Raw genomic sequence first — 15,124 nt, 5'->3', positions numbered from 1 at the left:
ATAAGTTGGGCATGGTGGCACATGTCTTTAATCCCATCACCAAGGAGAATCTGCTCCTGGAAATCAGTGTGAAGAATGCATTGAGATGCAAACATGGGTCTGGGAGCTGGAGTGGGACTCACTAAGGTGCTTGACTAGCATGCTTGAGGTCCTGGTTTCAGCCCCAGAAACACCTACAAACCAAAAGCTAGCCAGGCACAGTGGTGCATGCCTGTAACCTCAGCATTTAGAGGCTGAGGGAAGAGGACCACAAGTTTGTTTAAAAAGCAATATCCCATCTTCAAAACAAAACAAAATTACAGATTATGTTTTTCTATGTGTTGGGGGGTAGAGTGCATACATGCAGGTGTGGATGCCAAGGATTTCTTAGGTTTCTTCTCAGTCACATTTCCCCTTAGTTTTGAGACGGGGTCTCTAACTGATCCTGAAGCTTGCCAGTTTGACTAGGCACCTGGCTTGCACCTGTCCCCACCCCCAGCGCCCAGGTTGGGACAGCACCATAGCAGTCACCCTTTATGTGGGCGCCAAGGGTCCAGATCAGGTTCTGATGCTTGCACAGCAAGCATTTTGCCCACTGAGCCATCTTCCCAATCTTTCAAAACTCAATTAGAAAGATCAGATTTACTCTAGAAGCTCCAAATTATCTAGACTTCGAAAATATTTTAGGAAAATCATTAGTTTCTTTGCTGTTAATTTTTAACAGGGCTCTGCAGTTTGCTGATGTGATTGTGTTATTTGGTGCGAGGCTGAACTGGATATTACATTTTGGATTGCCTCCAAGATACCAGGCAGATGTGAAGTTTATTCAGGTACTGGGCATGGGGGCGGGGGATGACTCTGATCAGCTCTGTGCTTCTTTGTTCGCCCTCTTTTGTAAAGAACCTTTTCTCTTACAGAAATAGATTTTACAAATTATCTGATGTAATTACAGGTACCAAAGTCAGCTGCCTTTTCAAGCCTACAAAGTATCTTGTGCTAATTTTAAGGAGAAAAGCTTTCAAAGTCGAGTCTGAAACAATCTGAAAAGCATAATTTGCCTCTTCCTTGCAGCTGGAGTGTATTTAAAGACAAAGAGAGGCTTAAGTAGGAAGGACTGGAGGGACACCTCGGCCTTGTAAGGAGGTGAATTGTCCTTTTAGATGCTAAAACTGCCTCTGGAAATCTCTAGATGACTCTGCCTTGAACTCACCTGCCCCTAAACTGAATGTCTGGAAAGTACTCCAACCTCTCCTGGTGCCCCCTGAGGTCAGCAGAGGGCACCACATACCCAGGAACTGGAGCCAGTGTTGGGACTCAAATTGAGGTCCTCTAGAAGAGGTCTTAACTTCTGAGTCACCTCTCTGTCCTTCTTAAAGTTTTTTGTTGTTGTTGTTGTTTTTATTTGGATGGGTTTTGTTGTTGTTGTTTTGTTTGTTTTTGTTTTTTTGGAAACAAGAGTTTCTCTGTTTAGTCCTGGCTGTCCTGGAACTCATTCTGTAGACCAGGCTGGCTTCATACTCTGAGATCCACCTGCCTTTGCCTTCCAAGTGCTGGGGTTAAAGGCATGCACCCCACCACTGGCACAATAGCCTTTCTTAAAGGTTTTTAAGAGCTGGTTGCTCTTCCAGAGGTTCAGGGTTCAATTCCCGACACACATTTGTAACTCCGTTCAAGAGTATTCAATGCTTTCTTCTCTCTTCTTTGGGCACCAGGCACACATGTGATACAGACATACATACAGACAAAACACTCATACCAGAAAATAAAAAATAATTTCTCAATTTGTTCAAAACAAAAAAGACCAAACATGGCTTGTTCTTCAGGTTTTTCTCTTTTTTAGATTGATATCTGTGCAGAAGAATTGGGGAATAATGTAAGGCCTTCTGTGACTTTGCTAGGAGACATAAATGCTGTTTCTAAGCAGGTAATTCCTTTCTCTGAATTTTAATTCCTGTGGACTGTTCTCTGTGGACAGTCAATTCTGGATAATGTTAGTCTTGATTGGCTTGGTGGCAAGTTCATGATGGGAAACTAACTTTAACTGTAAGTTTGGAACTTGGTAAATTCAGCTCATTGTACACTGTTCATATTTGTGGAAGTTAAGCATTTAGAACACTAATTTGATGTCATGAAAATTTAAGGTTATTCAAACCAGAATTCAGTAGGTAGAATTCAGCTTTCTGAGAAAATTACAATATAGCATTAGTTTAACTTGACTTACACAGTGGAAATATAACAGTATATTTTTAGGTAGTAAAGGAATTTTTACTCTTTAAACTATAATCAAGGACTTGTCTAACTTTCTATTTATATGTAATCTATACATTTCACTGTGGCCGGAGGTAAAATATGGTCACATTTATCACTCGATTTTGTATGATATTCGTTATCTTGAGTACACAGCATTTGAGATGCAGATGCAGTCCATGTCACATGTGCAGTCATTCTGCAGCATTTGGTCTGTGAGTGTGGCTCACCCTGCCACCCACTGGTCTGCCATCAGTTGCTCTGCAGGAAGAGAAGCAAGTGTGAGCAATGTGAAGGGCAGAGCTGTGTGCCATTGCCTACTTTAAGGAAGTTTGTTTGTTTGTTTGTTTTTAGCTTTTGGAACAGTTTGATAAAACCCCATGGCAGTACCCCATAGACAGCAAATGGTGGGAGACTCTGAGGGAAAAAATGAGGACCAATGAAGCTGCATCCAAGGTAATGTGGGACCAGTTATGTTTCAAGATCCCTTCAAGTTGATGAGTTGCTTTGGCCTCTCATAGTGGGGCATAGACAATCCTAGGAAGTACTGCATTGTGTAGGCTTGGGGATCAAAAGGGGTGCTGCTGGGGCACAGCTCTCAAAAGGTCCACAAACCAGAAAGTCAGATAATAGCCTAATAGAAAATGGTAGTGAAGCCTGGCATGGCGGCACACGCCTTTAATCCCAGCACTGGGGAGGCAGAGGCAGGCGGATCTCAGAGTTCATAGCCAGCCTGGTCTCTAGAGAAACCCTGTGTGTGGGGGAAGGGGTGGATAGTAAAGTTTCAACCTTGTAAATAGTTAAGAAAAAGCATATGCATGCCCCTGTGCATGCTTTTACTTTACCTTGAAAGGGCCTTAAGCTCCTTGCATAATTGAGCATCCAAAGGGTATGGTTGTTTTTTTTTTGTTGTTGTTTATTTTAAGGGTATGGTTCTTGAGTCACTGTGAGCTGTGAAAAGAAAAGCAATCTGACCCTGGAAAGCTGTCAGTTTGATTTTGGTGCATAATATCATAATTAAATCCTATGACATTTAAGGATTGATGCAAGAATGTCCCTTAAGTCCTAAGGGCATGTTAGGACTTAGTTATCTGCCCTTAAGATATCTTTCCTTCAAGGCAAGTGTCAGTCCACCCCTTCCTCACACACTGCCATTTATCTTTCAAGTCACTGCCAGAAACTCTTGTGGCTTTCACATCTGCCCTTGTGGCTTTGCCTCATAGTGAAGGTTTGGAGACTGTCTTGAATTTTGAGGTCACCACTAATCCTTCCCAGCGAGTACTACAGTGGGTCTCTTCAGCAGTGTTGCTGTTTTCTATTCAAAGTCATTGTAAATACAGCACTTTCTCTTTGATTGTCAGATGGGGTGGTAGGTTTTCTTTTACTGTTTTGTGTATTTGGGTGTGTCTTGGTTCAGCTGGGTGCAGTGTTCAGTATACATTAGGGTTTCTTCTTTTTAAGTTGTTGATTCCATTTTGTGTGAGCTTGCATATATGTGCACCATGTGTGTCTAGAACCCTTGGAGGTGAGCTGGAACATGGTAGTTGTGAACTACCATGTATGTACAGGAGCCCAACCTGGGTCCTCCATAAGAGCAACAAATGCCCTTGACCTCTGAGCAGTCTCTCCAGCCTGCCCTAGGATTTCCTCCTGATAGAACGATACATTTGCAAATCTGCAGTTTGTTTCCTAATGTAGCTGTCATCATAGAGTAAGTTTGTACTTTGAACCAAACGTCCTAGCAGAACTGATGTGGCTGACTCTACCGTGCAGAGGAATCTTAGTCAGTGACCATTTCTACTGCCAAGAACCAGTCTAAGTTCTAGTTTCTCCATAGTTGTAAGTAATGCGTCTTTCCCTAGGAGCCCCTTAGGGTTTGCTCCTTTGTCCGCGCTAGGGGCGTGCACGGGGGAATGTAACCTTCAGCAGAGCAGGGTAGCACCAGTGAGGCTGGAGTGCCGGGACAGGACTGTTAACTGATGAAACACCAGTGGCTCCTCTCAGCACTGGTGGCCATGAGGCTGTTTGAAGACCTTGCTACAGCTCTGTCAATCAGGGACTTTTTAAATAGATGTAACATAGCTCCTCTACACTGTGAGAGAGAAGAACCAGATTTTCAGGTCATCTTCTGTAATCCTAACTTTTAGTTTTAAATTTAGGACCATACTTCAGATAAAACTGTTCTGAAAAATAGTTAAGACAATGTTTTTCTAAGAGTGCACAGGTATGACCATTCTGTTTGTTTAGCCCAGTGTTGCCATCTTTACTATAAGACTTCTCCAGGTGTTTAATAGGAAAGGTTCATCCACTTACCAGGTCAAGGGGATTCCCTACCTTATGTATTGTGTCCCAACTGGGACTGTAGGGCACATTGTTCTTAGCATGGTTCTGGATTGTTCGCAGTCAAAGAGTAGCCAGCATACAGCCATTTGGGAATCTTGTAGCTGACTGGTGGTATTAAACTGTTCCAAAATGACTTTGGTAATAGCTTATTGACACTGTTATTATCATTATGTCCCAATGTAACTCAGCATATACCTACCTCTGTTTTTAGGAATTAGCTTCCAAAAGATCCCTCCCTATGAATTACTACACAGTATTCTCCCATGTTCAAGAACAGTTACCCAGAGACTGTTTTATAGTAAGTGAGGGAGCTAATACTATGGACATTGGCCGTACCGTGCTTCAGAACTACCTTCCTCGCCACAGGTAAGACTCCAAGAAAAAATGACAGTGTGTTTAATTTGAAACCACAGTACTACTGATTAAGAAAAATATTTTAGACTTGTACATGCCAGGACCAGGCTGGCCTCAAATCCAAGAGAGAGCCACCTGCCTCTGCTTCCTGAGTGCTGGGATTAAAGGTGTGCGCCTCCATTGCTCAGCTCAAGTTTACTCTTAGGTGAGATTTTATAGTTTTACAGTTTTTGTGGTTCATAATTCTTGGTATAATGTGATGGTTTGTGTACTCAGTTTTGTTTTTTTTCTGTTGTTTTGTTTTGCTTTGTTTTTATTTTTGAGACAGGGTTTCTCTGTAGCTTTGGAGCCTGTCCTGGAACTAGGTCAGTAGACCAGGCTGGTCTCGAACTCACAGAGATCCTCCTGCCTCTGCCTCCCGAGTGCTGGGATTAGAGGTGTGCGCCACCACTGCCCAGCCTGTGTACTCAGTTTTTTACATTCATCCAAGCAATCATGTGTGGCATTTTCCTTTCATGCCGCTTATCCTTGACAACTCGCTTCCTTATATTCCAAAAATTTAATATTAAAGAAAAATGTCTATTTCTTAACTTTTTTCATAAACCATATAAATACAGATTGAAAGGTTTGTGCCACCTCCACCCTGCATGATATGTGCTACAAAGTTTGATTTTAGCTTTGTTCTCAACAGGCTTGATGCTGGCACCTTTGGAACAATGGGAGTCGGTTTGGGATTTGCTATTGCAGCTGCTCTGGTGGCTAAAGATAGAAGTCCTGGGCAGCGGGTCATCTGTGTGGAAGGCGACAGTGCCTTTGGGTTTTCTGGCATGGAAGTAGAAACCATCTGCAGGTAAACAGAGCCCTAAATCATAGCATTTTATTCTCATAATATGAAAACGTACAGTACTCACTTGCTTCACAACAGGAGTCCGGGATAGCATCATGTTTTGAGGTTCCTAGTTATAAACTTTCATGGAGAGACTCCCACTGCGTCAGCGTGAGGGCTCTCCCGACCTCTTACCCCAGCTGTATTCAAACTATAATAAGACTGTTCTACTAGGGTGGTAGGTTTTTTGTGAAACATGTTTTGGGACTTTCAATACTTTGGTATAAAAAACTATCAAGATCAAACCAAGTTTGGCAATGCACTCCACTAATCCCAGCATTTGGGAATAGAGATGACAGAGTAAGCAGAAGGATCTGGAGGCCAAGGTTATCCTCACCTGCTTAGCAAGTTCAGGGTCAACCTGGACTACAGGAGAGGCTTTTCCTTTCTATAAACTATATAATCTCACCTAAGAGTGCACTTGAGATAGGCAGTGGAGGCGCACACCTTTAATCCCAGCACACAGGAGGCAGAGGCAGGCAGATCTCTCTTGAGTTTGGGGCCAACCTGGTCTATAGAGTGAGTTGCAGGACAACCAGGGCTGTACAGAGAAACCCTTTCTCAAAAAAAAAAAAAAAACCAAAACAAAACAAAACAAAAAACAGAAAAAAGCTAAAAACAAAACAACAACAAACCAAAACAAAGAAAAAAGAATATACTTCTGTGGGTCTGGAGATGGCTCAGAGATTAGGAGCACTTGTTGCTCTTACAGAAGTCCTAAGTTTGATTCCTAATACCCACAACAGAGGCTTACAACTGCCTCTAACTCCAGTTCCAGGGGACCCAAAAGCCCTCTTCTGACCTCTGACTTCTGAGGGTACCAGGCAGGCACATGTATATATGTAAGCAAAATACACACATACATAAACTAAATAAATCTAAAGAAAATTTAAAAATACACTAATGAAAAATGTTATTATACACTAGACATGTTCAATTCTCACATGCTTTTCATAGTCAGCATTATTGCGGTTTAGTGGAAAGTTTGGCCATTAGAGGTCTATACTGAAAATCCACATATGTCAAAAAGATGATGTGTGAAAAGAATTGAGCCTTTTAGAGGGTGGTAATTCCTTTCCAGCGCAGAGAGCAAATGGCTTCCACGGTCATGTGACTCAGTTATGTCGTTACTATAAACCCTCAGGGAAAAATATGATAAAGCATTAATCTAATTAACTTTAATCAATAAAAAACTGGGAGTCAAATATTAGGTTAAGAACCTGAAAGATCAAGAACAGGGAGCAACTGCCAGTTGTTTTTCTACCTCTTCAGTTCCTCTGTCCGAAAGGGCCCAGATCTGTTCTCTGCCCCACCTTACTACTTCCTGCCTCCTCTCTCTACAGTCCTTCAAACCTTTGTGGTAAATTTTGGTCAGATAGTGGCTAACCCTACCCCCTGGTGCCAAGCAAACTTTATTTGTCAGAACACAATCAAAATATCATACAACAATTAATAAAAGCAAACCCACATTCTTCTTCAGCCTTTTTAGGCTTTTCATCTTTGCTGCACTGTTTGAGACATTTGGACACTTATCTTCTGTACCGATCATGCCATGCTGGTTTTCATTAGAGATGCAGATTGGGTGTTATTTGCCAATGTGTCTTTCACAACATCCAGCATGAGCTGTTTGTCATTGACACTTTCAACAATATAATGGGACTTTTCAGACAGTATTCCTAGGAACCGTGTAGAAATAGGCCTAGGAAGGGAGGGAATGGAGAAGGTGTTTTTCTTGTAGCTGCCTGTAAAAGTTTAGTTATTTAAGATCCATAGCTAAGCAGACTATCAGCCTTGAATACATCCTACAGCTGCAACGTTTCTATCAATGGTTTTATATTTTTATTAGGATAATTAATGCTTGGTTTTCCCTATTGAAAAAAAATTATTGAAATTGTCTCCTTTTAAGTAAATATTTCAGTTTTAAGAAAAAGGAATTGCTTTAGAAAGAATGATCTCTTCATAGTTTACTTTCCCTTTTAGGTACAACTTGCCAATTATAGTCTTGGTAGTAAACAATAATGGAATCTACCAAGGAGTTGATGCAGACACTTGGGGGAAAATGTCAAATCTTCAAGAAGCTGCCACAATGTGAGTAACTCACAACAAATGTACAGTTAGATTGTGTCATGTGTTTAGTCTGTCTTTTAAAAGTTTGCTGGATTGGAATGTGCCTACATGCTGTAAACTTGGTTAGTTTGTCGGCCTTTTTAAAGTGGATCTTTTCCGTACAGCTGTCTATGATTGTTTACAATCAGGGACACTGAAGACTCAGGTCAAGATTCGTGATGTCTACCCTAGGGTAATAGCAGTGCTGGTATTTACACCAGGGAGAACTGTTAATGCTGTATTTGTCAAGGTTCTCTCAAGGAACAGAACTCATGAATGTAGATGTGAATCTGCATATATGAAAAGGGAATGTATTAGTGGTTCACAGACTGTGGTCTGGCCACCCAACCATGGCTGCTTTCTAATGGATGGCCAAGAGTCCAGTAGCTGTTTAGTCCACGAATCTGACGTCTTAGCTTATCTGTAGTATTTACTGGAACCCTGAGAAAGTAGTCTCTAACACTAGTGAAGGGATGCCTGGCAGCAGAATAGAGGAACATCCCACCAAAGCTGAGGGCAAGTGAACAAAAAGCAAGCTTCTTTCTTTCATGTCCTTTTATCTGGACTGCCATGAGGTGTGGCTCGCATGTAGAGTGGGTCTTCTGACCTCAAATGATCCAGTCAAGAAAAATCCCTCACAGTCATGCCCAGATGGGTGGGTGTTAGTCGATGCAGTCAAGCTGACAGCCAAGGTTAGCCATCACAAATAGTTGGCATTTAAAGATCTTCCTTACTTTTACCACAAAGCTAAGCCTTTACCATCTGATGGAAGAGTCAAGTAAGACTGTCAGAACTGCCGTGGGCATTGACAGAACTTTCTGAGGCGTTCAGAGAGTAGAGTGCCAGTGTTTTCATTACACTGTTGTTTTTCCATAGCTATTTGTACTAGTTACTTTTCATTTTCTGTGATAAAACACCGCAACCGAAGCAACTTGTATTTTTTAAAAAAGTTTAATTAGGCTTACAGTTTTAGAGGGTTAAGTTAATGAGGGTGGAGTGGAGGCATGGCCCTGGAGCAGCAGCTGAGAACTCACATCTTGATCCACAAGCAGGAGAAAGAGAACACATTGGGAATAGCATAGTCTTTTGAAACCTCAGAGCCTGTGCCCAGGGACACACCTCCTCCAATAAGGCCACACCTCATAATCCTTCCCAAATAATTCCACTAACTGAGGACCACATGTTCAAATGTAGGAGCCTGTGGGGGCCATTCTCATTCAAACCACCATGCCATGCCTTTTGGCTTCCTTCTAGTTGATAGTATAGACTGTGCTATCTGGTGAAGAAGCTCTGAATCACATGTTACTACATAAACTTCATTAAAAATAAAGTGACAAGTTCAGTTTCTAGGCTTCAGTTGGTAGAATACTTGCTTTCTTATTCACAAAGCCCTAAGTTTGACCCCCAGTATTTCATACCAGTTGGGTATGCTGGAGCACACCTATTAGTCAGAAGGTAGATACAAGAAGATCAGCAGTTCAAGGACATCCTTGACTATATAGCAAGTCTAGGTCAGTCTGAGTTACATAAAACCCTGTCTCATTAAAAGAAAAAATCAGTACCCTTTCCTCTTTGACTGAGAAGTTGTTGACAGTTGGTAAAACCTCTTGGCTTCCTTGGGCACTGCACACATGTGGTAGGTACATAGACGTACATGCCAGCAAAACACCCATACTTATAAAATAAAAATATTTTGTTGCTCGCCATGTTCAGAGAGTCCAGTTTTATCCCATGCTTTTTCAGTCACAGTCCAGCTGGCCTTGGTGAGCTCCCAATACATCAGCTCCGCTGTCTCAGTGGGTGGGTGCACCCCTCATGGTCCCGACTTCTTTGCTCATGTTCTCCCTCCTTCTGCTCCTCATTGGGACCTTGGGAGCTCAGTCCAGTGCTCCAGTGTGGGTCTCTGTCTCTATCTCCATCCATCACCAGATGAAGGTTCTATGATGATATGCAAGATATTCGTCAGTATTGCTATAGGATAGGGTCATTTCAGGTTGCCTATCCCCAGCTGCCCAAGGAATTAACTGGGGACCTCGGCTTGGGCACCTGGGAGCCATTCTAGGTTCAAATCTCTTGCCAACCCTAAGGTGGCTCCCTTAACTAAGAATTGTGCTTCCGTGCTCCCCTATCCAACCTTCCTTTATCCCAATCCTCCTTTTTCTCCAAGTTCCCCCCTTCCTCCCCTTCTCCCTTTTCTCTCCCCATCTCCCCTTACCCCCATCCCACCCCACCCCCAAGATCTCAATTTTCTCTCCGGCAGCTTTGTCTACTTCCCATAGCCAAGAGGATAACTATATGTTTTTCCTTTGGTTCACCTTCTTACTTAGCTTCTTTAGGATCACCAATTGTAGGCTCCGTGTCCCTTATTTATGGCTAGAAACCAATTATGAGTGAGTACATCCCATTTTCATCTTTTTGGGTCTGGGTTACCCCACTCAGGATAGTGTTTTCTATTTCCATCCATCTGCATGCAAAATTCGAGAAGTCATTGTTTTTTACCGCAGCATAGTACTCTAATGTGTATATATTCCACACTTTCTTCATCCATTCTTCCATTGAAGGGCATCTAGGTTGTTTCCAGGTTCTGGCTATTACAAATAATGAGAGCTGATGAGACACCAAGGACAATGGCAAGGGGTTTTGATCCTACGTAATGTGCTGGCTTTGTGGGAGCCTACCCAGTTTGGATGTTCACCTTCCTAGATATGGATGGAGGGGGGAGGACCTAGGACTTACCACAGGGCAGGGAACCCTGACAGCTCTTTGGACTGGAAAGGGAGGGGGAAAGGAGTGGGGGGAGGGGGAGAAGGGTGGGAGGAGGGGGAGAAGGGTGGGAGGAGGGGGAGGGAAATGGGAGGCTGGGAGGAGGTGGAAACTTGTTTTTTTTCTCATTTTCTCAATAAAAAAAAGATTAAAAAAATATTTTGTTGCTATGCATGGTGGCACACACAATAAGCCCAGCACTTGACAAGTAGAGGGAGGCAGATCTCTGAGTTTGAGAGTGGGTTCTGGGACATCCAGGACTACACTGAGAAACCCTGTCTCAAAAGTAAATAAATAAATAAGTATTAAAACTTCAATTTCTCAGTTTAGTTACATTTCAGTTACCCATAGTAACAGGCAGTGATGTGACCACCATACTGTATGTAAAGAATTTTTATCATTATAGAAAGTTCTACTGGACATTGCTATATAAACAATAAAAAGCACAGGGAGCCAGGTGTAGTGACACACACTTGTCGTTCACTAGTCTATCTGGAGATGGGAAGAGGAGATCATTGAGCTGATGGGTCCAAGACATATCTAGACTCCGTCATACACAAAAAAGACTCAGTGGAAAGTAGGGGAAAACTGTAATTCAAGCCCGTGGGAGGCTGAGGCAAGAGGATTTAGAGTGAGGTTACCAGCATGGGCTACATACTGAGTTCCAGACCAGACTCTGCCACACAGCAAGGTCCTGTCTCAAAACAAGCAAAAATAAAGAGGAAGTTGCAGTTTTATGTACTGGCATCTCAGCTCTGCCTCTGTACCATGCCCTCTGCTGGTTCTGTGTGGTGACCAGCCAGCTGTAGCAGAGGACAAGTGACATGGGCCACACTGCTCTGCTCTGTGACATTGCCAGTTAGCACCCTGATACCTGTATGACCACACACATCACAGCCTGCACCAGGCGACTTGGTACGTGCTTTGAGAAATGCACATTTACCTGAATCACATTGAACTATTGAAAATTCAGTATCAACAAGAACCAAAGATGAGAATCTTCAAAAAGTTGAGATACCTGATGGCTTCAAAGTTGAAGACTTCAGATTGAGGGGTATATTCCACATCCAATAACTAGAATGCAGGTGACATTCAAAATGCTGTCAAAGGGATTGTTGGGTATCTTCGTTAGGCTTGGATCCAGTGCTTAACTGATTGCTTTTTGTTTTTGTTTAGTTTGCTGTTTTTGTTGTTGTTGTTTTGCTCTAAAGGGAAAAAAGAACTAGGCTTAAAAAAATCCATAAATAAATAAAAAGGGGGTGGGGAACTAGGCATGGTGACACACACCTTTAATCCCAATACTCAGGAGGCAGCAATGGGCAGATCTCTGAAAGTTTAAGACAGTCTGGTTTATACAACAAATTCCAGGCCAGTCAAGGTTATATGATTCTGTCTCAAAAGCAAATGAACAAAGGAGAAAAAAAAAACAACAAAAAAACAAAACAAAACCTAACCCAAAACCCTACAACAGCCAGCCAGTAACTTTTAAGAATGTGCCGCCACTGGTAGAGAAAGCTGCAGGTTCTTCTAGCAACGAAGGCCTGGAGTTTGGCTAGCTCACCTAGGGGGCATGGAAATATGAGATGGAATAAAGGAGGAACAAGGAATCACATGTGTTCTGCATATTGCTGTTATAGAGAGCTGTTCTGCAAAAAAGTATGCCCGTGGGTCAGCTTATGTTTTTCACAGATAATTTGGGGACATTACTTTTTCTAGAAGCTGAAAGATTTAAATTTTATTGACTTATAACTTGCTTTTCAGTGTCCCTCCGATGTGTCTCTTGCCAAACTCGCATTATGAGCAGGTCATGACTGCATTTGGAGGCAAAGGGTATTTTGTACAAACACCAGAAGAACTCCAAAACTCTCTGAAGCAGGCACTGGAAGACACAAGTAAACCCTGTCTTATCAACATCATGATTGAACCACAGAGCACACGGAAAGCCCAGGCAAGTTCAGCTACTGAGCAGAAAGCAAGAAACACATGTTCTCTCCTGATTCCTCCCTGAGAGGCATACTCTCTGGGATTCAGAAGTCTTTTTAAGTTTCTTTCTGAATTTGGAAGTTTCATTTGCTTGTTCAACAAGTATTTGTTGAGATATTGTTATGTGTGCTTGTTGGAGTAACAAGTAAGCAAAACATGACAGAGCAAAGGACATGACGGGAAGGAACTGACTTGCAGTTCTAAGCAAGTCTAAGTGAAGAAATACATTGGTGCTATAGGCAAAGCTCATTGGAGGTAGTGCTTAAACTGAGATCAGAATGAGTTAGCAAAGAGGAGATGAAAAGACAGGGGCTCTATGTCAAGAGGAGCAGGCTCATAAAAGAAAATGCAGTGAGCACAGCATATATGAGCCTGTAATCGTGGATCTGCATGGTTGCATTCGGCTCAGTTACGTGACCTCTGGCGCATAGTGACGCATAGCTAGTGTCCCTCTCTTGGTTCTCAGACAAAGATCTACTGCCAGTCTCTTTCTTCTTTGCGTAAGATGGGGCACAAATGGTCAGATACCTGAACAATCAATAAAATACACAGCAACTAGCTTGGAAACTGTCAGATATATAGAATTCTGCTAAAATTCTGTTTGTGTGAAAATAGACATCAGAGACTTGAGAATTTACCTTTGAGCTGAGAGAAAGGATTCCAAGAACAGAGCCTGCTGGCTAGGCAGATGAACACACATAGGTTAAGCTGAGGAAGCAGGCAGGTGGCATTGGCAGGAATCTTTCTAATTCTTTTAAGGATCTGCTTTAAATCTGTTCTTCAGTTTTCCTCTGAACATCATTTGGGTATTTCTGGAGAAGTATAAATTATCATCCCCATTAGTAATTCTGTAGGATTATTTTTATATTAAACACTTTAATATATTTTTAACCTTCATTCCAGTGGAATCCTGACATATTTTCATTTCCAAGCTTTTCTCTTTTAACTGAATGTTTGTCTAGCACCATTTGCCCTTGACTCACAATGCAGGCTGGCTGCTTCCTGCTTTGCATAGGAATCTCTCTCTGTGGCAATGGTTCTCAACCTTCCTAATATTGTGACCCTTTAATCCAGTTTCTCACATTGTGCTGACTCCCAACCATGCATTTTTTGTTGCTACTTCATAACTGTAATTTTGCTACTGATATGTATCATAATGTAACTATTTCTGGAGGAAGACGTTTGCCAAAGGAGCCGCGACCCACAGGTTAGGACAACTAACTGCTCTGTGGTAACCCGTGTCTTGGCCAAGTGGGGAGGACATTGCCAGAAGCTCCATAGTTCTTCCTGTTTGTGCATCTCAGGCCTGAGATCGTGGTCTTGCCCCTTCTCTGTCAAGTAAATGTCTGTTTCTTCCTAACTCTGCTTTTCTGTGTTCTGATCACGGTTAGTGGAAGAAGACTCGGGAAAAGTAAGTTTCCTAGGCTGCTTTGTGTAAGACAGCTGGTTTCACTAATTAATTTTTAGCTCCTTTTGACTAGACCAAACACAAACCTTATTTTACCATGATTGTCTAGTTCTACAACATAAAGCAATTACAGTGAGTCAAATACTGGTATTTCTTCTGACTGAATGTTGTCTTTTTTTGTCTTCCTTTAGGACTTTCACTGGCTGACCCGTTCTAATATGTGAATAAACTGTTGACGGTTTTGAGGAACTTTCTCTTTCCAGCAAGGTAGAATTTACTTTCCATAGCAAAAACATTTAAAATTATGTTTTATTAAAGAACTTGATTAAAAACGGAAAAGGCTTTCATTATTTGTTATGATTTTGGATCTTAAACAGTCCCAAAGGCTTATATGCCAAAGACTTGGTGAGCAGCTGGTGGCCCTGCTGGAGGATGGTTCAGCCTTCAGGACATGGGGAGTGGAAAGAGGAAACTGAAGATTAGGACCCGGGCATACATGCCACCGTAGGCAAGTCCTCTCATGACTTCCCTGTCCAAAGCAAAAGAGCCAACTGACCACAGACCGAAACCTTCCCAGCTGAGCCAGGAGCTGGAGACAACTCAGCATTTAAGAGTACAAACTACTCTTGCAGTAGAAGTGAGTTCGGTTCCCAGCCAACATTGGGCAGCTCACATTCACCTGTAATTGCAATTCCAGGGACTCCAGCTTCTATGGGCGCCTACACTCACGCACATATTCACACACAGATCCACATGTACGCATAATTAAAAATAAAATAAAGCTTAAAAAACTATGAATCAAAATAGATATTTCTTCTTTTTAAATGGATTTTCTCAGGTATTTTTATTAAGGAATGAAAATTGACTAACAGTATTCTACCACATAAATAATCAAATAACAGCATTGTAAGTGTCTAATGGCCAAGTTACTTATCAGTTTCCTTTTATGTAAACCCATTTCCGAAGTTAAAACTTTACCTTTTAAAAACTCTTTCTGGTCAAACAGTGGTGGCACATGCCTTTTATCCCAGCACTCAGGAGGCAGAGACAGGCTG

At 42.1% G+C, this 15,124-nt stretch overlaps 1 protein-coding gene across 3 annotated transcripts in view; it reads left to right on the top strand.

Annotated features, from left to right (window-relative positions):
- The window catches only part of Hacl1 (2-hydroxyacyl-CoA lyase 1), a 36,224-nt gene extending 21,355 nt beyond the window's left edge, over positions 1 to 14,869 (top strand). For 2 of the 3 annotated variants that reach the window (XM_075988785.1, XM_075988787.1), the window contains 8 exons: positions 704 to 809; positions 1,820 to 1,903; positions 2,581 to 2,682; positions 4,781 to 4,935; positions 5,615 to 5,773; positions 7,790 to 7,897; positions 12,440 to 12,626; positions 14,261 to 14,408. In XM_075988785.1, coding sequence (XP_075844900.1) covers positions 704 to 809; positions 1,820 to 1,903; positions 2,581 to 2,682; positions 4,781 to 4,935; positions 5,615 to 5,773; positions 7,790 to 7,897; positions 12,440 to 12,626; positions 14,261 to 14,293 — 934 coding nt within the window. In that variant the 3' untranslated portion in view covers positions 14,294 to 14,408. Of the gene's footprint in view, positions 1 to 703; positions 810 to 1,819; positions 1,904 to 2,580; positions 2,683 to 4,780; positions 4,936 to 5,614; positions 5,774 to 7,789; positions 7,898 to 12,439; positions 12,627 to 14,260; positions 14,409 to 14,446 lie in introns of those variants that run through there. The other variant, XM_075988786.1, reaches the window with a different exon arrangement.
- The last annotated feature ends 255 nt before the right edge of the window (positions 14,870 to 15,124 follow it).

This window comes from Microtus pennsylvanicus, chromosome 10 (assembly GCF_037038515.1).
Source record: "Microtus pennsylvanicus isolate mMicPen1 chromosome 10, mMicPen1.hap1, whole genome shotgun sequence".
NCBI lineage: Eukaryota > Metazoa > Chordata > Mammalia > Rodentia > Cricetidae > Microtus > Microtus pennsylvanicus.
Note: the sequence above shows the minus strand (reverse complement) of the source record. Positions and strands in the feature narration are given on the sequence as shown.